The following is a 23,359-nucleotide window of genomic DNA, read 5'->3' as shown; positions in this document are numbered from 1 at the left end:
TGTTTCTCGCTGCCTATTATCTTTCTGTCGCCCCTCTGCGTCGTGCTTTAAGTGAGGACAGGCACCCACGGCTTGTGGCGGTCACTGGATGAGTGGTGGAGGGCAGAAGGTGAGTGTCTGAAGGTATCGAACCCCGGCCTGCAGTAATGCTAACGTTCACATGCTGTAGTGCATTGTAATCAGGGAGAGGAATGAGTACAGACCAATTACTAATTTAGCATACAGGGGATACTCATTTGTAAACTAGTTATAACAATTGTATTCTTGTCTTTACAAAAGGGTTATAAATGCAGTTCGTCTTAATGCGGCAAACTAACCCATTGTTTGGAGAGAAAGGTTTATCGACAAAGTTGATTTGTAAATGGAAACAATGACCAATTGCTGTGAATTGGTGCTGTTCTTGTCAAAGGTGTTATATTTATGATTAAAATGACACAATATGTTGTATGATTATGTATCATCCTACTGGCAATAAATCTGTTTGCCGTTTTATTATGGTCGGCCTATATTACCTAAATGCCATTCACATTTGGCACATTATTATTGCCACATTATTATATATAACACATGAATACATATAATATATATTATATGTAAATAACACACACATGTTTAAGACAAATGCTTTTTAGATCGCACATATTTTATGCATGCATGCGTGTGTGCACAATGATTTTATTACAGCGAGGTGAGCCGATAGACAGGTCTTTTCTTGCAAGGTTGAGCTGTTACTAACAGTTAGCCAGCCAACATATCCTGACATGTTGAGGGAGCATGGAAACACACTCATCAAAATAAAAAAAGACACTTAATGTTTGCCAATGTCTTCCTACATTGACAATGTATGTGTGTGTGTGTGTGTGTGTGTTTGTGTGTGTGTGTTTGTTTGTGAGAGAGTGTGTGTGTGTGTGTGTGTGTGTGTGTGTGTGTGTGTGTGTGTGTGTGTGTGTGTGTGTGTGTGTGTGTGTGTGTGTGTGTGTGGGTGTGTGTGTGTGTGTGTGTGTGTGTGTGTGTGCGTGCGAGGGTGTTAGCTTGCTAGCTTAGAACGTAACCTCTATGGCCAAACCCAGACATTTCCACTGTCCATTGTGGTACAGCCGAGGTGTAAGAGGATCCCACTGAAGGGTTCTGTAGCGTGCGTATGGTCAGAAGATTTCAACTTTCACTGTTATAATTTGGATAATTTCATGATCACAACCAAAAGACAGTAGTAATGTTAGACACCACACGCATACACTCACACACACACACACACACACACACACACACACACACACACACACACACACACACACACACACACACACACACACACACACACACACACACACACACACACACACACACACACAGACACACACACACACACACTCACTCTCACACATAAGCACACACACACACACACACACACACACACACACACACACACACACACACACACACACACACACACACACACACACACACACACACACACACACACACACACACACACACACACACACACACACACACACACTCTGACAACTTTACACGTGTGTGCTCATAGGCAGAAATTTATCAGAAATTAAAAGTTTAGCTCCAGGTAGGAGTAGATACGGCACAACTGGCTGGACCAGTTTCCATCATTTCCAATATCTCCACCCCAGTATCTTTAATACAACTCATAACCCTATTAGGAGCAGCGTGGCAGACTGCCGTTGGAACAGGCTGTGAGAGTGTGTTTAATACTCTCCTCAAGCTAATGCAGTAGCCTTGCACATTGTGGTTCCAAACTGTTAAAAAGAGTTTTAATTAAATTAAAGTGATCCAAGTTGTTTGTATTGGATAAGCTCACTGGCAACAGCCTAGTTCTGTGCTCACATGTCGGTTTACTTCAGGTTGGGCCGCATTCAACACAACTGATGGGCATTGGCTGGTCGGGCATTGATCAAACAAGATACATTGTGGTTCATCCAAGAGAGAGAAGACAACAACACAGTTGTCCTTTCATCAACGTTGTAATGTTTCTCTGGCTGTTCTTAGTTACTCATATCTATATTGGGTTGCCCAAGTTATTCCTCAGCACAGAATCTGGAGGTCGACCAGAGTACACCGTCAGTGGCATGGACAGCTTCAACGAGCTGCTGTACAAGCTGCGCGATGTCCACGAGCGGGAGCTGGAAGGTACGGTTCATTAGACATGATAAGGTATACCGCTGATATCAAATCAAATCCTTTCCACACTGTACATTTTTGCCCTCCTGACACTGTGCCATCACTTATTTTACTAACATGTCTGATTCCTGCCTGGTTCTCTGCATCGGTAAGTAGATAATGGTTGGATTTGCTCTTGACGTGTTTAGGCTGGCAGCTGAGAGTCCAGGAGCTGTCCAATAAGAAGGGCTGGTGAGTAGTGTCCAATAGCACGGGATTCAGACTGGACACTTAATTAATGTTATATGACATATTTATGGTTATATACCGGGCTATGTTTCAGAACAAATTCATTGTTATTATTATATTGAATAACTATCACTGCTTTTAAGATGACCATTTATGGTAATCAACTGGACTTGCATTTCAGGTGACTTATCATGCATGGTACAATAAAGCATAATTTGTTTGCATGCGTGTGTGTGCGTGTGTTTGTGTGTGTGTGTGTGTGTGTGTGTGTGTGTGTGTGTGTGTGTGTGTGTGTGTATGTCAATGTGTGGGTGTGTATGTGTGTGTTTTTTGTGCGTGTACGTGTGTGCGCGTTCTTGTGTGTGTGTGTGTGTGTGTGTGTGTGTGTGTGTGTGTGTTTGTGCGTGTGTGTGTGTGTGTGCGTGTGTGTGTGTGTGTGTATGTCAATGTGTGGGTGTGTATGTGTGTGTTTTTTGTGCGTGTACATGTGTGCGCGTTCTTGTGTGTGTGTGTGTGTGTGTGTGTTTGTGCGTGTGTGTGTGTGTGTGTGTGTGCGTGTGCGTGTGTGTGTGTATGTGTATGTGTGGGTGTGTATGTGTGTGCTTTTTTGTGCGTGTACGTGTGTGCGCGTTCTTGTGTGTGTTTGTGTGTTTGTGCGTGTGTGTGTGTGTGTATGTGTGTGTGTGTGTGTGTGTGTGTGTGTGTGTCCGCGTGTATGTGATATAGTGACATAAAGAGAATGGAGGAGCTGTTCAATAGAAACCAGCAGATGAAAGAGCAGCAGAGGACACTAACAGAAAACATCAAGACATTGGAGAACAGGTACTACTGCATCAGTGATGATGGTCCCATTAATAACTGTCAATCAGCATTGTGTTGGGCTCACTCAGTGAGTGTGTTGGGTCTGGATTTGCATTTTAAATACATAAAAACTGATTTACAGAGTCACACAGTCAGCCTAATTACTGTAGTTTGATGCCCCCTGGCTATTCTTTTTTCGGGGTTTGTAGAATACAGATATGTAATGATGAATGGTTGATTGAGGTCCATTGATAAACGGTTGGTTGTGTTTGCCGTCCTTCACAGGCTTAGGGCCGGGCTGTGTGATCGCTGCACCGTCACACAGGAAGTGGCCAAGAGGAGACAACAAGAATACGAGTCGTCGCAGATACAAACTCTACATCAGTTCTCCATTCTGGGTAATCTTCTCTATTTATCAATCTATCCCCCTCTCTCCCCTCTCTCTCTCTCTCTCTCTCTCTCTCTCTCTCTCTCTCTCTCTCTCTCTCTCTCTCTCTCTCTCTCTCCCCTCTCTCTCTCTCTCTCTCTCCTCTCTCTCTCTCTCTCTCTCTCTCTCTCTCTCTCCCTCCCTCTCTCCCCTCTCTCTCTCTCTCTCTCTCTCTCTCTCTCTCTCTCTCTCTCTCTCTCTCTCTCTCTCTCTCTCTCTCTCTCTCTCTCTCTCTCTCTCTCTCTCTCTCTCTCCCCTCTCTCTCTCTCTCTCTCTCTCTCTCTCTCTCTCTCTCTCTCTCTCTCTCTCTCTCTCTCTCTCTCTCTCTCTCTCTCTCTCTCTCTCTCTCTCTCTCTCTCCTCTCATACCATCCTATTTGGTGTGCATTTCAGTGGGCGAGATGAACAACCTGAAGAAGGAGAACAGGAGGCTGAGGGAGGAGCTGGGGAACCAGAGGAAAGCTATGGAGTGAGTTTCCCCGTATGCAAATAGAATAGCAACATGTGACCATTAGATATATATATAGACAGATATTGCCTGACATATCAAAACTATACTGTCTGTGTACAAACTGTGCGTGTGTTTGTGTGTGTGTGCGTGTGTGTGTGTGTGCATGTGTGGGGGGTACGAACGCATATTGAACCTCAGCAGTCAGAGCAACCACCTCTCCAACATCACTGCCACAGAGGTCAAACCCTTCAGATCTCCTGACCATTCCACCACTGCTGTGCCAGTCGCTCTTACCTCAACAACCCTTAGCAATGCCTCCAAGCCGCCAGAAGGTGGCAACGTTGCGGTGAAAACGGAAGCAGACCAGAAATTTGAGGGTGCGAGAATAACGAAAGCATTTTCTCTGAACCGGAGTCCAGTTTCCTCCTTGTTAACGCTAAAAGTTGATCGTTGTGTTGTTGTTTTTTTTGGCTCCACCAACAGACGCACAAGTTGGTGCATCCAGTAGAAAGCCCTTTGTAAGTATTCCTATATGCAACCACAATTTAGATACAACTTTGAAATTATGTTATTGACATCAATTAGAATTCATCATACCAGGTCAAATGGATTTAAAATAAGCTCAACCACCTGTAGGGGGCTGGGTTATTTCTTTGAATATTTTGTACAAATTGCATGTTAAATGGTTTATTATTAACTCTTACAGTTATTATGCAATTCTGGCCTGTAGTAGGTTTTAATCTACCGTCGATTCATCTCCTTTTCCCTCACTCAGGAGTCTTATAACGCACTCGCTGTGACATCCTTCGAGCATTCCCCCCGGGCGTCAGAAGAGAGCAGAACTGCTGGAGATAAGAGGTAACAAGGAGGGTGGAAAACAGTTAACCAATACAATAGACCAACCTGAACATAGACACGTAAACTCTCTCTCTCGCTCCCTCTCTCTCGCTCTCATGCCAAAGACTGCAGGGCGCTGAAGGGCGACATTCGCCGACCTCTAACCCCCCCCAACACAAAGTGTTCCTCCAGAACCTCCCGGCTCCTCTGTCCTCCTCCTCCTCTCCCCCAGGGGGTGCCCCCAGCAGGCACGTGCTCCATGCCCCCATGCCTTGCCGCCCTCGCCCAATCAAAAGCGGGGCCCTCCCCTTCCCCTGGTCCGTCTCAGAACACTCCGACTGGGCCGGTCTCGCCGCCTCCACTGCGCTGCGTGGCCTCGGAGTTCAGCTCAACCCCCTCAAGTCCAACCCTTTCCTCTTCGCTGACGTCGGCCCCGCTGGCCCGCAGGCGAGCCCGTCCAACCAGGGCGGCCCCCCGGCGCTGCAGGCGGGGCCGAGGAGCGCCTGCGCACAGCAGAGCTCGACGTCCGAGCCCCTCGCCGAACTGCAGCCCCGGCTGTTCAGGGTGCGGAGTCTGTCGGAGCTGGGGGACAGTCAGGCCATCGCACTGGAGAGGAAGGAGATCGCACCGATCCAGTGGAGGAGCCCTGGGACGTCCCAGCCCCAAGGAGGAGTCTGCGAGGGAGAATCAGAGGGGAATGACGGGCCCTTGGATCTGTCAGAACGAGGAAGGTCCCAGTCCAACGAGTCGGCAAGCAGCGAGCGCCCTCTGCTCACCCAGGGCGCAGAGGGAGCAGCGAAAGGCTCTGAGAGCAGGACAATCTCATCTCCTCATGGCCCCCCTTCATCCTCTGGGGTCCCCGCCACACACTCCTCCACCCCTGCTTGTCAAGCACTGGAAAAGTCCAGTGATCATTGTAACTATATGGTGAGTATAATATTCCTTCATCCGCTCACAACCATGCACACATCTCATCATTCAAACACCCAACAATACGTCGCTGTAAGAAGGATGTCATGTATTTTCAAAGGAAGAGGAACCGGGTCAGAGTGAGGAGAAGAACCAAAGAAAGGTTGACCAAACAATCAAAGAAGATTTTCCACTTTTCAACAGCTCAATGCAACCAGGTACAGGGTGTGAATATCGTCACTGTGTCCATCGATGTTTCTGTGTGTCCTTTTGGATCTGCCAATGTGTGGTTAAGAAACCCTGCATATCAGTGTGTTCTGGCGTGCCACTGCCTAAAGCCAAGTCATCTTTATAATGACTTGACACTTTTGTGTGTCAATTCAACCCAGTCTCACGGAAATATGTGACACTGTCACATCATGTCATTTAATCTATTCATTCGTGATCTGGGATATGTAATTTCAATTTTTTCATGCCAAAAGCACAAATTTCAAACTCGGAAAAGAAGAGATGAAGCAGATACCTTTTTTCCGTTGCGGTTTGCCTACAGAGCAGCGCACCTGCATTAAATATATCTGTGAATTGTCACAATTTCCCAGAATCAAAGGTGAAAGTAGAAACGGGTGGACAAAGGTTTTCATATTGTTAGAAATTTGTGCTTTTGGCACGAAAAAATTGAAATCACGAAAAAAAGATTCACAGGCTACAAAAATAATCATAAATTCACCAAAATCACCACATAAAATCTTTAGACCAAGCCTCACAAAAATCATCGAGTTCCATTTAAGAAATATTGGCCAATAATGTTGGAGCAGTTAGCCCATTTATCATATGACCATTTTGTTATTGTATAAGAAAACATAAGACTATTATTAGGTGGATACCAATACTCCCCACTACCCATAAACCCAAATTGTGGTACTGCACCCAAAGGTGGCCCTATTTTAAAAAATTATGAACTAGCCTTATTTCTCCTTACTAGATTGACCTGGACTCAAAATTCTTTCACCCTATTAATCTCTAAAATCAGATGCATCTTTTTCACCCTGGTCCTCTGCTCTAAAAGTGTTTACTTTTCCCACAATTTCATAGAAAAGCCAAATTTCCACAGTCTCAACACATTTTGCCTATATTAACATTTTGATATTGTATAACTACCATACGGCTATCATTAGGTGGAACCATTTACAGTGCAAATTTTCAGATCTGTACTCTTTTAAGAAAGCCCTTAATTCTCTTGTGAAATGCGTGCTTGGAGTTTCTTGATGTTGTGTGCTTATCAATCGACATTTTCAGCATGTGAGGCTTCATGCAGTTCACGAATGTCAGTGGCTCAACGGGATGATGCCGTGTACTGGTGAACCTTAGGTTGAGAGTTTGAATCCTGATTAGAGCATTATGAACAAACTGAACATGACATTCTGTCATTGCCACTCATTTAACCCTCCTGTTATGTTCCGGGTCAAATTGACCCGTTTTAAAGTTTGAAGATCTAGGAAAAATAGTTAAAAGAGTTTTTTCAGTATGAAACTGTAGTGTTTAGTGTAATCAACATATAATATGAAAATAGTTCATCTCACATATTTGCAACCACCCCCTGCATGTGTATATCACATAGATACTGTTCGGGTCAATTTGACCCAGCAGTAAAACTGGAGGTAAGAGGGTGTCAGAAATGTCAGACTAATTCTTTCTTTACAACTGTGAGACATATTTCACCCAATTCACACACACACGCACACACACACGCGCACACACACCTATGCGCACACACACACACACACACACACACACACCTGCGCACACACACACACACACACACACCTACGCACACACACACAGGTGCCATTTTTATGACTTTTGACGAGAACCATTTATGTTCTCTGTTCTCGCGGGAAAACTCCAACCACATTCAGTGGACACTCAACAGGGAAGGGTCAAAACATATCAAATATTCTCTGCATGGGAGTCCTACCAACATTACACTCTGTCAGGCAGACCTTTACAAAATGAGCAGCAGAAGCAAATGGATGACAGTCCAGAATCTGATTTTGAACCAGATGAGGGAATTGCTATTCCTATTCCTCCAAGCAAGACATTCATGTCAAAACATGGTGAAATACAGTGGTCTTCATCCCCAAATATGCGTCAGCCGAAACTGTCTGCAGAAAACATAATAAAGACAGTGCCAGGGCCCACTAGGATGGCAGTGACGCGTGTGACTGACATCAAGTCAGCTTTTGAGCTGGTCATGCCAAATTCAATACAGAAAATCATTCTGGAAATGACTAATCTATGAGGGAGGCGTGTTTTTGGGGAAAAGTGGAAGGAGCGGGACAAAACACATTTAGATGCGTATTTTTGGGGCTCCTCATCCTGGCTTGGGTCTATAAGTCCAACTCCAAGGATGAATCGACAGCCAGTCTGTGGGATGCAGAGACAGGCAGGGCTATATTTCGAGCCACAATGTCTCTGGAGACTTTTCACATTTTCTCCAGTGTAAGGGAGAGAGACAAGCTGGCAGCTGTTAGGACAGTGTGGGACAAGTGGGTAGAGCAACTTTCACTACTCTATAACCCAGGCCCTAATATCACAGTGGATGAAAGGTATAAAGGCCTAACCCATAATTAAGTGGTGAAACATACAAAAAAAAAGTTTGAACAAATATTTTTTTTAATGAAAAACAAGTGAATTATCCTAATTGAACCATTACCTGTTAGAGGTAAGGAACACTATTGCACTAAATATTGATAGAATAGTTACTAATGGAGTTAGTAATGACATGTTCACACTGCTTGTTAGGATTTTTTTGGTTTAGGACATCTTTTGGATAATAAACATGCACCGGGTCAAATTGACCCGGGAACACCATTGCTGTTCCTGACAAAACGAACATAACAGGAGGATTAAGAAACACAACATTCAACAGCACCTGAAATTCATCAGGCAATCAACATTCCGGCTCATTCGTTTCCAAGAATCGGACTGCCAAGTCACAGTATGGCATTAAGGGGAATTTTTTCCTTCATAATTAACTTTTTCAGGTATATGCATTGAAGAAAAACCTTAATTCACTTGAGAAACGTGTGCTTTGAGTTTTCTGGATGTTGTGTGCTTATCAATAGACATTTTGACCATGGCTGCATCCGAATACTCGTACTTGCATACTATATAGTATGCATTTTGTAGTATGCGAAAAATCTAGCGCGTCCGAATACTGTAGTATGCATTCTGTAGTACGGAAGTCATTTCCGAATGCATACTACCGCCAAAGTGAACCACGGACCACACTACGCTATCCCACAATGCAACCGGAGTCTGGTAACAAACGAAGAAGAGATGGCTGACCCGACACCACCAACAGCGGCTTTTTATTCGTGTGTGTGTGTGTGTGTTCAATAAAAAAGGAAAAATGAACTTCAATCGTCTTTTTCACGGAGTAACAAATAACTGTAAATGTATTATTATTATTCCAAAAAAATGACTTACCAAATTTCCACATATATACAACATAACCTGCCGGTAAGTCGCTCTACGAGATGACCGACGACGACGCCTTCTAGCAGAGATATCCATTTCAAGAGACATTCGCGTAGAAAGAGACATTTTTTTATTTAATAGCAACGATAACAAGACGGAAAACAGGTAAATTTTGCCGCCATCTGGGGGGAGATACGTCATCTCCAAACATCCGGTGGAGTTTCGGCGGCGTTCGGAGGCATTCTACGCATGTCTGTAGACCGTACTACACAGTCAAGTGTAGTATGGTCAAGTAGTAGACACTAGACAGAAATAGTATGTACTAGGTATTCGGATGCAGCCCATGTGAATGAGGCTGCAGTTCAGGTTTATAAGTGGAACTTCTTCTTTAAATATTACAATTATGTGCTAGATTTATATATCTTCCATTAGTGTGTTCTTGACTTTTAATTTTGCTTGGACCCCATTAATCAACGCTTGCGGTTATATTTTCTTTTGTAGTAGTGATGCTGGGAACACTGAATGCAGCACTGCATAAACAAGGAACTGCGTTCTCAAATGGCAAGGTAGAGTAAGGTTACAATCATCTATTCCTTCCTCACATTGTCCATCCTAATGATTGCTAATAAAACCCATTGCCTGAGAATGCTTTGCAAGGAAAACAAGAAAAACACAAAGAAAACCGAAAGAAAAAAGTTTCATTATGTGTTGCTTTTGCAACTTCTCAATTTCACAATATGATGCTTTATGTATGACGCTGAATAGCTCAATATCGTGGCACCACACATGAACAGTAGCTGGACTGGGAATAATTTCCATACAGCTGTTCCAGACGCTGTTCATGCGTGGACAGCTGAGTGGGGACAGATCAGAAGAGACGTGATAGGTGCTAGGTGCGTGTGTGCACCCTTAGTTAGTGACTAGAAAACCAAACCATTGCATTGGCTAACATTAGCTAAGCATTGTATTGTATTGAATCCCATGCAACAGCTGAAACAAGTGGATCCAGTCAGCAGCTCAGAGGAGCAGGATAAAGAGGGCCGGACAGGAGGAGACCAGAGCCCAGCCTCCAAGAGGGCCCGGTCCTCCACTGACAAACACAGCAGCAGAGAGTCGGAGACAGAGGGTAGGTGGAGCACGCGCGCACACACACACACACATACACATACACATACACACACACACACACACACACACAGTCGTACACACACACACACACACACACACACACAGACACACACACAGAGTCGTTCACGGACACACACACACACACACACACACACGCACACGCACACACACAAAGTTACATACACACACACACACACAAATGCACACACACTTACATAAACACGTACACACACAGACACACAGGCATAATATACACATAATATATTTCTTCCAACTCCAGACTTGAAGTCGCATAAGAGGCTTAAGATTTGAGTGGGCTTTCAAGACTGAAGAAAACAGCGGCGGTCAACAAGGTACAGAACATACAACCAAATAAATCCAAAATGTTGTGTCAGTTGACAGCCAATCAAATATTGAAATGTTGTGCCAATTAAATTCGGAAATATAATGTGCCTAAAACGTTATCTTAACATTCCTCTCCGCAGCCATCAATGACACTATCTGATCCAGCATTTCAATTGGTTAAGGCACTACAGAACAAATAGATATATTTATTAGAAGTGAAGTGACCTGAAAATGTGCTTCCATTCCTACTGCATCGTTCTCAATCAAATAAACTGTACTTCTAACTGTGTCGGTGTCAATGCCATGTTTTGATCTTCTTAAAACTCATAGGGCACACAACATAATTCAAATATACAGATTTATTCTGATTGGTTATCTATGTACGCAAAGTTGTATACTTTTTTTTATTTAACAGTTAGCCTTAACTTTGACGCAAGTGACTCATCCCACAAGGTCCGTGTGGTGCATATACCTACATTCAAATATCCAACAACAGTGGGGCACATATATACGACAAAGTGAACACATGTTTCCTTGTATACACACTCTGCATCAAAGGAAACTGCACACTGCAACTGCACACTGAAACAAAGGATAGCAACGAAGTACAGTTAGATCGTTCAATGCAAGCATAATAGCCATGTGTGAATGTATTTAGCTTTTAAAATGTGTTTATTTTTTAAACATTTCGCTTCCGCTGTGTTTATCACAGGTTTGGACTGTGCTTCACAGTATTTGGTATCGGGGGCACGGTAATATGTCACTGCACTTAATGGTCATCTCTTGGCCACCTTAGTTCACAAACACCACAGATGAACCAGCAATATATATACTAGTGCTCCATGTTGAAATGTACAGCCCCTATTTCAGAACAATACATTCTACTTACTTTTTATATAATCTCAAAGTTATGTCATTGTTAGCATGGTTATAAATGCAGAATTTAACTCTATCTGTATGCTTGCATTGGACATATTTTTTGTTGTTTTCTATTTCCTGCCAATAATGTCCCTGAGGCTATTTTGTGTAGCTAAACAGTAAAAAAAAACATGTTCCCCTTCCTCTTTTTCATTGCCGAGTGTTTTGCAAGTGTGAATTTTCCATTGCAGCTGTGACACAACTTTTATTCCGCAGTGCTGAGAAATGGTAGGGTGATCAAGGGAAAAATAAGACTAATTTAAACGATATCTTTATATTTGCTTTGTCAGGTCTCTAAAAATTACAGAAGCACATTATATATTTTACATAAAGAAACAATAGTAACACAATAACATTTGTCATGCCGGTATAATTTACTTAATTAGAGATATACTAGTATGGTTGCTGTCATTTAATGATCTTGATTTCTAGGTTGTCTACCATGACCAATCAGCAGTGCAGCTCAAACAGCGCTGAAGTAGGACTGAACAAAGACATTAGTTTTACCTACATTGCATGGCATTGTAATTAAGCTTAAGGATATGTTGATTGTCTGACTGGTCTTGAATGCCCCAAAGATGATTCAGGCATTGGTCCACAGTTCATATTTCCATCCATCCACCTGGTGTGTGGTTGGAACATTATTAGATGTTCCAACCACAAGCCTGATTAGATGAGGCTTTGGGACATTTGAAGAACCTCTGTCCAGAATGTCCTGCTCCTGCTTTCTGCTATAGCAGGTAAAGCTATGGAGTTTTCATAGAGCCCTGAACTCAAACCTGGGCCTTGTTATAACAAGCTGTGGTCTTTTATTAAATGATTGTTCTTAAAGTCCTTGAGCATTAATGTTCTACATTAATCTCCAAGTCTGGTCTGTTCATTTGTTAGATGACTTTTCTTTTCTTTACCTCACAAACCCCCTCGCACACACCTCTGTTTTGTATTTACTCAGACTCTTTGTCTGACTGTATTTAATTCTTTTTTCTTGGCCCCTCCTCCCTTGTCCAGCTCTGTGACTGGGTTTCAGTTGGAAGGATGTTTCTAATCCTGACGTTTGATTAAGGATTAGTTGAACCGCTTGCGAATTCCGTGATGTGTTTGTTGCTGATCTGCCACTGGCCTCAGGCTCAGCCAGCCACACGTCCTCGTCTGTCTCTATCTGGCTATATTATGGGAGATTTGCAGGATGGAGACCATTTAAAAGGACACTGCTCATGGCCCATCATTGTATCACTCTTCCCCTTACCTTTAGAGGCCTGCTTTACAAGTCCGACATAATGGAGGAAATACAGAAATATAAAAAAAAACTCCTCCTTGTTGAACCAAAGTAGATTTGAGGGACATGGGACCTAATTGACAATGAGAAACAGTTATGGGGCTAGGATAGGAGGATAGATACTAACCCAGACAATGGCATCATAGCCTACATATGAGATGTGAAAGCAACGGCAGGTTCCTCATTCTGACCAGAAGCTCCGAAGCACAACTTCCTAGTACAGACACACAGTGTTTGTACAGAGACCCAGTGTGTGTTGCTGTACAGGAACAGTTGCTGCAGTCGCGCTTTCCTATCAGCGAGAGGCAACCGAGCTGCAGGATGGAGTCGTCGTGAAATTAGGACTATTTGATCGACTGTAAAACGGCTCTAGAAGATAACAGCAGCGAAAAGAGGTGGGCTGAAACAAGGTAAATATATCTCTCATTCTTATTTTACAAATGGAGGCTTTAATTTCGGCCCTTATTGATTTCAATCATCGATACAATTGACATTATTAAGGTCTAAAGAGTTCTTCGGAGACGATGATACCAACTACAGTGACGTTATCTGTGGATCAGATGAACATTTAGAGGATGTAAACTCGTAGCCTCAGAAAGAGGAACTTAGAGGACTTCGTCATTCCCTCAACTATTGAAATAGTTCGGGCATTATGTGACAAAGGCGGACAAACTGTCTCCACACGGACAGATCTAATAAAAGAGAGAGAATGAAGCCTGAATCAGTCGTTATGTTATGATTCATCTCAGTGCGAACATGTCTGATGAACCGTGCATCTGGTTTCTGTTCCTCCTGACTTCTCCTAATTCATCTGATTATAGCATGGTGGTTTTACATAGATGTTGTGGTTTCACAACAGACATGTCTGTTGGGTTGCTATAGTGTCCCTAGTACACTACTAGTAGGTACAGAGAGGACATGAATAAAGAGAGGACATCTGACAGCAAGGTGCTCCCGTCTAGACCTGATGGACCATCGCATTGTACTAACTATTAAGGGGTACATGAACTATGTACTGGGTACATAAATTATCTACTGGGTACATGTATGTACTGGGTACATGAACTATGTATTCCCCTTTGCATGCAGTAAACAGAAGGACAACTTTTTGGTGTAGAAGCCTTTCAGCTTCTCTACAGTGCAGAAGTCCTGCCTGTCGCTAGTGAGCCTCTTGATGCCAAACTTCCTCATGCAAAATGACCCCTGGTGCCTGAGGCGCATGCGTGCGCTTCTCTTTTTTACTGGGAGTTTTCATTCATTGTGATCAGCTGACTGTCTCACCCAGAGGGTTAGAGTTAGAGCAACACATACACGCCTTCTTGTCCTCTTGATCAGGGGAACTGCACGATGCGCCGCACCGTACTGCACTTCATTCTCCTCTCTGTGATTATAACTTGTTCAAAGCCTAACTCGTAGGAAATATACCATAATAGACCATCGGGCCTAGCTCACTGTTGGTAGCGAAAACTAGGACCTCGACGTGATCACGTCAAGGTCCTTACCCTAACCCTATACTCAAGTATGTATTTTTCCAAAGATTCCTTGTGTCTGTGGCAATTTTTCCTTGGAGAATTAGGTGATCTTTAATTGTTATAAATTCTTATTGGGGAGAATGCACACAATTCCATTATGTTCAGTAACACTACATCCTTAGTCCTCAGTCGCAAATCATATTTAATCATTATCTCTATACAATATAATGGAAGGACAAGAATAGTCAGTGAAACAATATTGAAATTCTGAGAGCTGACATGAAAGCCTGAGTCTCAAGACAGGTTTGTCCAATAATCAAAATAATTTATGTTTGATTATTGAAGTGCATCTCTCTCTCTCTCCTGCTCTCTCTCACTCTCCTGCTCTCGCTCTCTCTCTCTCTCTCTCTCTCTCTCTCTCTCTCTCTCTCTCTCTCTCTCTCTCTCTCTCTCTCCTGCTCTCTCTCTCTCTCTCTCTCTCTCTCACTCTGACTCTCCCTCTCCCCTCTCTGCTAACATAAACTGTCTTTCTATTCCCTCTGTATATAATTTACATCTCCATAAAGACACACACACACACACACACACACACACACACACACACACACACACACACACACACACACACACACACACACACACACACACACACACACACACACACACACACACACACACACACACACACACACACACACACACACACACAGACACAAGCCAAACACACAGAAATATATATTCATGCACATCAGAAATGTCACAACATGGTACACCAAATAAAACAATGTCATGAAAGTGGTTTGAGAATTACACAAAGAGGTTGTACTTTCACTTGTAATGTTAATTGTTTAGTATTTAGTATGAAATCAATATATGAATACATCAACTATAGCTTAAGTCAGAGACCACATACTTAAACTATTACATAGATCACTATTTTACCTTCAGATAGACTTTTTCAAGTGTCAAGATTACATGATTACCATTATCATTCCAATCATGTCCAGCCCTACTTATATGATATCATAGTGCAAGTGTGTAAAAAATGAATATCTAATATATGAATATGTATATGTTGCTTTCTGTCATGCATCATGGTATAGCAGGTCCACTTTGATGGACAGCTGTCAGCATAGCATCATAGGATTCAGCCTAATGGATGGATATAGTTCATCCCCAGGGGTGCCAACCCACCAACCAGATTACGCCAACTATTAAACATGAAGGAACCTGTTGACCTGTGGGAGATAGGGCATTTCCGTATCCTAACCATCTATCGTCTCTGACAGGGCTGTCCCCTGACCCGGAGCATGGGCTGTGTGGGCTCCAAACAGGAGCACCCTAAGAAAGGAGGGGGAAAGGAGGAGGCCCCCAGCCGAACCCTGACCCCCCACTACGTCAAAGACCCCACCATGGGGAACTCGGCTACCAAGCCGGTAAGCTGAGCTTCAACATTATGGGAAATTTCTGACAATTTGAAATTGTTACGGGGAATTTACAAAGCACTTTTACAGTGATAAAGGGCTATTCAATCTTTAAGGGCTGTGTAACGGGCCATAGATTATTGACAGCCCCCTCACCCTAGTCCCCAGTGGGCGGGAAAATAAATAATTAGCAAGGAAGAAATCTTGAGAAGGAACATAGAGTGGGAGATCCCTCCTTCCAGAGATGGTTGGAAGGCAAACGGTGCCGTAATTGACCTACACGGTAATAATAGCAATGGTGGTGCCAATCCATGCAAGCCTTTATAGGTAAGAAGGAGCATCTTCAAATAGTGTTCGTACTTTGACAGTCTTGTTATTTTCTGATTCGTACCGTCTCTCCTTTGTCAATAATTAGCGTCAACTGGCATCTGCTAAATAACTAAATGTAAGTAATAAAAAAGTGAGGGCATTGCCGAAAATAAAGGACAGAGAAGTAAGCCTGGTGCAATGTTTCACACGCTTTTAAAAATTGTTGTCACATTAACAGTAAAGGGCATTAGAAGAGGAAGTACAGCCCTAACCTGCAGAGAAAGTTTCAAACACTTCAGAAGATCCTCTTTTAAATGTGTCTGTATGTACGACTGGTCCACACACACACACACACACACACACACACACACACACACACACACACACACACACACACACACACACACACACACACACACACACACACACACACACACACACACACACACACACACACACAAATAACCTAATATCAGGTAAGCCTATGAATTAATAGTTAATTAAATGCACCATAAAACAGTCTCTCCCCTTTTATGTTATTGTTCTTTATTTATTTTGTATTGTTATATTAGTTTTTTCTGCCTTTTTCGCTTTGTCCGTGTCTGTATGCTGGAAGTGATTTATATCATAAATAATACTGGCAAGCATTTTTATTGAATTAAAACAAATATTTAAATGCATATGTTTTTCAATAATAATCTTTAACTCATAAAAAAAATGGATTCATGCAAAGTCAACAGATGCTACATGGAGCCGGTTCCGAAATGGGTTGTGTGTGTGTGGTAACATGGCATGGTGATTTGCTTACCTTGTTTAGGTTTCACCACACAATGTGGTGGTCTAGGTAAATAGGTATACTTTAATATATGCTTTTCTCTCCTGCTCTCTCTATTTCTTCATTTCTACAGAGTAAAACACAATCACCTTCATCAACATTGGATGGTAAGTTGTGAGTAATATTACTTTATATTCATATATTATTTCACATCATATTTATCTTACCTCTTTTCTTTTCGTCTTTTATTTTACTTAATGTATTGCATTGCGCATTATGAAACTCTCAAACTCTCAAGTCAGGCGACATGGTGTAAGCACACTTGCATATGGAATGCAAACCATTTTCAAGTTCAAGCGCATACAAACATTCTCTTCCTCTCTCTTTATACTACTCTCTCTTTATATTTCTTCTCTCTCTCTCTCTCTCTCTCTCTCACACTGGGCTTTACTCACTCACTCAAAATACACACTCCCTTTGTATATTTTGTATCCTAATATATTCACTTATTTTCTATCGATCAGAAGCAGAGAGCATTGCTACTGCATTGTTTGACTATGAGGGCATCCATGCGGATGACTTGGGATTCAAGAAGGGGGACAGGCTCAAGATCTTACAGGAGTAAGTAAGACATATATAATACATCAAAAAATGCATTCATCAAGGATACCAAGGAACCCGACATTGAACAAACTGTGGTCATTGTGTGTTTACTAATTTGGTTCAAATAATTCAATTAATTTAGAGGTGGATAGAGGTGAATTCAACCCGATTCTTGCCCCCCCTGCATAATGAAAAATACAAACTACGAAGGACACATTCAGACTATATATCTGCTCACTGTCAGTATGCCGTCTCCCTCTCTCTCTCCTTCTCTTTCTCTCTCTCTCTCTTCAGATCAGGAGAGTGGTGGAGAGCTGTTTCCATAAGCACAGGACAGGAGGGCTATATCCCTAGTAATTATGTAGCCAAGAACAATCTGGAAACAGAAGAGTAAGAGATACCTAACGTTACTTCAATGTTCTAACATTATTTATTATCAAGGCGATTTGTTGTATCCAAGTGACAAACAGGGCCTTCATGTACATTGAGGAGCAGGTAGGGGTTGTGTACATTAACCAAGGATGCCTACAGGTTGACTGTGGACATCATGAATAAACCCAGAACCTATTAAATGTGAATCGGACCTCCAATATAGTCCTGCCCCCCATGAGATCAGCACATTTTCCTCAGGTCTTTATACTGTTTACAATTGCTGTTTTCAAGTGGTATGTGGATCCTCTCTTCTATTCATCCAGTATTTCTGATCCTATTATGATTAACTCTTTCCTTAATAAGACTTGGGCCTGGGCTGGAAGCAGTGGTCCTATACTGTACATCTACGGACTGTTTATCTGCTGAAGCATTCAGCCTGTTTCCTGTGCTTCAGATGGTTCTTTAAGGGCGTCAGCAGGAAGGACGCAGAGAGACAGCTGCTGCTCTCGGGGAACAAGACAGGGGCCTTCATGATCCGAGATAGTGAGACAACTAAGGGTGAGAACCAATCACCCCAACCCAACCCCTATAAGAGTCAGGTTCAGAATCACACACTGTAGGACTTTGATATAAATTAACAGCAAAATTCTAACAGTAATCCGCTGCAGTTTTTACAGTAATAATACTGTAAATAAACAGTACCTTACTGGCAAAACTGCTCTCTGTACTTTCCTGTAATTTTACAGTGAAACGTTTTACATTGCAATATTCAATACTAAGGTAAGGAGATTGTTACCGTCTCAATTGCTCTGCTCAAAGAAAGGAAATTATAACAAAAAATATAAAATATAGGTAATATGAATTGAAAGGGTCACAAAGGCTTAAATATTCCACATTCAATTAAAATATAACTATGAATTTAACCTCTCTCCCATTAGGAAGCTACTCATTGTCTGTCAGAGATGGCGAGAGCAAGTCAGGGGACACGGTCAAGCATTATAAGTTACGAACGCTGGACAACGGAGGGTTCTACATCTCGCCTCGCATCACCTTCAGCACCCTGCAGGAACTCGTCAGCCATTATAAGAGTGAGCAGCTGCATACAACACCTCATGAATACACTACATGAAGCCACATGTTGACATCTACATGATGTAAACAAAACCTTTGAGACGTAAAATTTGATTAAGGGTTATAGAAATAAAGGGAACAAAAACTGAAACAATTGCGTTTTCCGGCAGAAAATGTAAATTACATTAAAAAAAATATTATTAGTCTGTATATATACTTTTTTTTTTTTAAACTTATTTCAGAGCAGGGGGATGGCCTGTGCCAGGTCCTGACCAACCCCTGCCAAAACCCCAAACCCCAGAAGCCCTGGGAGAAGGACGCCTGGGAGATCCCCAGAGACCGCCTCAAGCTGGACAGGAGGCTGGGCGCTGGGCAGTTCGGGGAGGTCTGGATGGGTGAGCGGCCTCCCACATCGACATCCCTGATCATTTCTTTGTGTTCGGTGGATGGAGGTGGTGTGACCTGGCGGGATGAGTCTGTCAATTGCTCATGAAGCTGATCTGTTTCACAGCTACATACAACAAGCACACCAAGGTAGCAGTGAAGACCATGAAGCCTGGCAGCATGTCAGTGGAGGCCTTCCTCATGGAGGCCAACCTGATGAAGTCTCTGCAGCACAACAACCTGGTCCGACTCCACGCTGTGGTCTCAGAGGAGCCCATCTATATCGTCACTGAGTATATGGATAAAGGTGTGTGTGTGTGTGTGTGTGTGTGTGTGTGTGTGTGTGTGTGTGTGTGTGTGTGTGTGTGTGTGTGTGTGTGTGTGTGTGTGTGTGTGTGTGTGTGTGTGTGTGTGTGTGTGTGTGTGTGTGTGTGTGTGTGTGTGTGTGTGTGTGTGTGTGTGTGTGTGTGTGTGTGTGTGTGTGTGCGTGTCTGTGTGTTTGGAAGGCACGGGAAGAATGTTAAAACGCTGCCAATTTGCAGGTGTACAGTTTAGGGGCCGTGACAATGAATTGATTAGGTCTGTGTGATTGTGTTCACAGGGAGTTTGCTCGATTTTTTGAAGAGCGACGAGGGGAACCGTATTCAGCTCCCAAAATTGATCGACTTCTGTGCTCAGGTGAGGTTCTGATAGTAAGACCTCATGTTCGATGAATTGGTTATTTTCTCTTAACTTTTTCCTGTTTAATCATTATGTCTGTTATAACAGGAAGCCAGAGATGCACAGAGTGAGGTGTGTGTGTGTGTGTGTGTGTGTGTGTGTGTGTGTGTGTGTGTGTGTGTGTGTGTGTGTGTGTGTGTGTGTGTGTGTGTGTGTGTGTGTGTGTGTCTGTGTCTGTGTCTGTGTGTGTGTGTGTGTCTGTATGTGCATGGCTTACTTACATACTTGCTGGCTTATGAATTGAGAGAGAGGGAAAGATTGAGGGTTTGAGTTTGAGCAGCAGATGTAAACATTAGGCTGACATGACGAGGCTGAAGTGTTTCATCTTTACCTCTAGATTGCAGAGGGGATGGCCTACATCGAGCAGAGGAACTACATCCATCGAGACCTGCGAGCTGCCAACATCCTCGTCAACAAAGAATTAGTGTGCAAGATTGCTGACTTTGGCCTTGCTCGCATAATCGAGGACAATGAGTACACTGCCAGAGAGGGTGAGAAGCTCTAGATACACAACATCGTACTGCTAATCAGACAACCCTGCTACAGGCCAGCCTCTATAAGGCAACAGTGACCTTCTGTTTACTCTGCTGTTTTATTACCTGTCATGGAATTTACATTTTCTTTTTTGTGTGAGCTCATTGTATGCGTGTTGTGTTTTGACATTGACAACAGGCGGAAAGTTTCCCATCCGCTGGACTGCCCCTGAAGCCATCAACTTCGGCTCTTTCACCATCAAATCTGATGTCTGGTCATTTGGTGTTTTGCTGACAGAAATTATCAGCTATGGACGCACACCTTATCCAGGTCAATGAGCCATTTATACATAGCAATATTTCTGAAGAACGAATATGTCTTTGAACTGGATCACTGGAATGGATTTTAGTTTTTAAAATCAGCACCTCAAATGATTCAACGTTGCAACCAAAAATGAAAATTTGATTTATGCGAAACATTAGTGCGCATGAATCTAGAAGTTGGATAACATTGCACATCAGGGAAACTTAACAATGGTGATTTTCCATGCGCAGGTATGACCAACCCAGAGGTGATCAGCTCCCTGGAGAAAGGATACCTCATGCAGCGCCTGGAATGCTGTCCCAAGGAACTCTACAACATCATGCTGGAGTGCTGGAAGACCAAGCCAGAGAACCGGCCTACCTTTGAATACCTGCAGAGTGTTCTGGAAGACTTCTATACGGCCACAGAGAGCCAGTACCAGCAGCAGCCATGAGAGTTACATAAAGGGTACATTAGCCTAATTTGATATGGCGTCACTTTCCCGTTCGGTTCTATTTATTTTGGACACACACACACACACACACACACACACACACACACACACACACACACACACACACACACACACACACACACACACACACACACACACACACACACACACACACACACAGGTAGCCTGAACTACAACATCTTTACAGTGCATCTTTACAGTGCTCTCTCTCTCTCGTTCATCTCTTTCTCTACCTCTCTCTCTGTCTGAGCCACACTCTCTTTTTCGATGACTATTATGCTCTGTAGCTGGCTAGACAATAAACACACGTTATTGGCTGTGAATTGATACATCTTGTTAATATGGTGCACCACATATTGTATATACCATCTGCAATACTATCTAAATCTGCAATTTCAATTGGTGACATGGAAATGTCCGAATGATGCCCTCGTACTCACTGTGCATCCATAGAATCAGCCACAAACTGCCAGCCACTGTAGTGTCAATGGGATCCTCTTGTTGCAAGATAAATAGGTCAATTATTAACAACTCATGTGGTAAATGCGCTGTTGACCGCATAGTTTAGAAAACGTACACATATAAAGTCCAACGTATGACATGTAATATACAAACCATATTTTTATATTAAAACGCTTAATGTTTCCATTCTCCAAGTTTTTTGAGTGTCTTTACTAAATTTACTTTGTGCCTTTTCTCTAACTTTTGCTTTGATGGTAGGCCTACTGCAACTGCTATGAATCTGCATTTAATAAGGCCTTGACTTTTATTGTGATGGAAAATTAATTTATTTGTTCATATAGTAGCCCTCTCATCCTTTACAAATATGAATGATCTTGTTTTTATCTAACTAGATCAATGCTTTTATTTCATTCGTTTGAATACTGTATACAAATTTGAATGATATACTTTTGATATAAATGTTTTTCTTTAGGTTCAAGCTGGTAACAATGGAGTAGTTTATACAATATTACATAATTGTGTTTTTTAATAATAAAGATTTTTTTCTGAGATGTTTGGTTAGACTAATGTATTATTTCACAATGTTCAGCATCAATCTTTAATTACTAATGTATGTAGTGTTAGCATATATATATATTTTTAGATATGCTAATAGTTATTGGTAAATAATTACATCTATATAATAATAATAATAATAATAATAATAAATTGTATTTATAATGCACTTTATATTCAAGAATCTCAAAGTGCTTCAGAGAAAAAAATACCAAAAAAAACTATTAAAAAGGGGGAACCTCAAAGAAAGTTTAGCTAAATGCTCTTTTAAAGAGATGGGTTTTGAGGTTCCGTTTAAAAAGAGCTGTAGTCTGTGGAGCCCTCAGGTGGTCAGGGAGGGCGTTCCATAGTCTAGGGGCAGCAGCAGAAAAGGCCCGATCACCCATGGTGCACAGCTTTGTATGTCGGGTTTGGAGGGTGTGAGTGGATCCTGAACGGAGTGTACGTGAGTTTGTCAGGGGGGTGAGGAGTTCCTGAAGGTAGAGGGGGGCAAGTCCGTGAAGGCACTGGTGGGTGAGGAGGGAGACCTTGTACTCAATTCTGAGTGAGACAGGGAGCCAGTGCAGTGATTTCAGGATGGGGGTGATGTGGTCATGCTTGCGCACCCTCATCAGGACCCTGGCAGCACTGTTTTGAATGTATTGGAGCCTCTGGATGCTCTTGCCAGGGATCCCAATGAGGAGTGCATTGCAGTAGTCCAACCTGGAGGAGACAAAGGCATGGACGAGCTTCTCTGCATCAGCCAGGGTGAGTGATTGGCGGAGTTTGGCGATGTTCCTGAGGTGGTATAAAGCTGTCTTACAGAGGTGTTTGATGTGGGTGTCAAAATTAAGTTGTGGGTCCATTTTAACACCGAGGTTGGTGACGGATGTGGAAAGGGGGATGTTTTTGCCAGAGAAGGTGATATTGGTGATGGTGGGGGAGCGGAGCTGATGTGGCGTGCCAATAAGGATGGCTTCCGTTTTATGGCTGTTAAGTTGTAGGAAGTTGAGCTTCATCCACGC

The 23,359-nt window shown here is 42.7% G+C and overlaps 2 protein-coding genes across 5 annotated transcripts in view; both read left to right on the top strand.

The window, feature by feature from the left end:
- The window catches only part of rbbp8l (retinoblastoma binding protein 8-like), a 13,064-nt gene extending 30 nt beyond the window's left edge, over positions 1 to 13,034 (top strand). Inside the window, exons 1-15 of one of the 3 annotated variants that reach the window (XM_056586257.1) lie at positions 1 to 109; positions 2,055 to 2,166; positions 2,346 to 2,388; positions 3,112 to 3,207; positions 3,472 to 3,584; positions 4,006 to 4,081; positions 4,262 to 4,440; positions 4,547 to 4,581; positions 4,839 to 4,921; positions 5,026 to 5,827; positions 5,931 to 6,027; positions 9,791 to 9,855; positions 10,280 to 10,415; positions 10,698 to 10,770; positions 10,903 to 13,034. The exon at positions 1 to 109 is cut by the window's left edge and continues 30 nt beyond it. In XM_056586257.1, coding sequence (XP_056442232.1) covers positions 89 to 109; positions 2,055 to 2,166; positions 2,346 to 2,388; positions 3,112 to 3,207; positions 3,472 to 3,584; positions 4,006 to 4,081; positions 4,262 to 4,440; positions 4,547 to 4,581; positions 4,839 to 4,921; positions 5,026 to 5,827; positions 5,931 to 6,027; positions 9,791 to 9,855; positions 10,280 to 10,415; positions 10,698 to 10,729 — 1,890 coding nt within the window. In that variant the 5' untranslated portion in view covers positions 1 to 88 and the 3' untranslated portion in view covers positions 10,730 to 10,770; positions 10,903 to 13,034. Of the gene's footprint in view, positions 110 to 1,429; positions 2,167 to 2,345; positions 2,389 to 3,111; positions 3,208 to 3,471; positions 3,585 to 4,005; positions 4,082 to 4,261; positions 4,441 to 4,546; positions 4,582 to 4,838; positions 4,922 to 5,025; positions 5,828 to 5,930; positions 6,028 to 9,790; positions 9,856 to 10,279; positions 10,416 to 10,697; positions 10,771 to 10,902 lie in introns of those variants that run through there. The other 2 variants (XM_056586248.1, XM_056586238.1) reach the window with 2 other exon arrangements.
- Positions 13,035 to 13,152: 118 nt separating this feature from the next.
- hck (HCK proto-oncogene, Src family tyrosine kinase) lies at positions 13,153 to 22,318 on the top strand. Of its 2 annotated transcripts, none has more exons than XM_056586276.1 (13): positions 13,153 to 13,366; positions 15,718 to 15,864; positions 17,070 to 17,103; positions 17,464 to 17,557; positions 17,834 to 17,929; positions 18,366 to 18,469; positions 18,850 to 18,999; positions 19,225 to 19,377; positions 19,494 to 19,673; positions 19,968 to 20,044; positions 20,424 to 20,577; positions 20,759 to 20,890; positions 21,115 to 22,318. In XM_056586276.1, the coding sequence occupies exons 2-13, from the start codon at positions 15,739 to 15,741 to the stop codon at positions 21,315 to 21,317; spliced, it is 1,503 nt and encodes a 500-aa protein (XP_056442251.1). In that variant the 5' UTR covers positions 13,153 to 13,366; positions 15,718 to 15,738; the 3' UTR covers positions 21,318 to 22,318. The 2 variants fall into 2 exon arrangements, with proteins under 2 accessions (XP_056442251.1, XP_056442243.1); XM_056586268.1 differs by having other exon boundaries at positions 13,154 to 13,366; positions 17,461 to 17,557.
- The last annotated feature ends 1,041 nt before the right edge of the window (positions 22,319 to 23,359 follow it).

The sequence above is a fragment of the Gadus chalcogrammus genome, chromosome 1 (assembly GCF_026213295.1).
Source record: "Gadus chalcogrammus isolate NIFS_2021 chromosome 1, NIFS_Gcha_1.0, whole genome shotgun sequence".
NCBI lineage: Eukaryota > Metazoa > Chordata > Actinopteri > Gadiformes > Gadidae > Gadus > Gadus chalcogrammus.
Note: the sequence above shows the minus strand (reverse complement) of the source record. Positions and strands in the feature narration are given on the sequence as shown.

Excerpts from the sequence above, each read along its gene's own strand:
- hck (XM_056586268.1), top strand. The coding sequence starts at position 15,739 with ATGGGCTGTGTGGGCTCCAAACAGGAGCACCCTAAGAAAGGAGGGGGA. Across the intron at positions 17,558-17,833 it reads AGGCTCAAGATCTTACAGGA|ATCAGGAGAGTGGTGGAGAG; the intron begins GTAAGTAAGACA and ends CTCTCTCTTCAG. Across the intron at positions 19,378-19,493 it reads GTTCGGGGAGGTCTGGATGG|CTACATACAACAAGCACACC; the intron begins GTGAGCGGCCTC and ends TCTGTTTCACAG.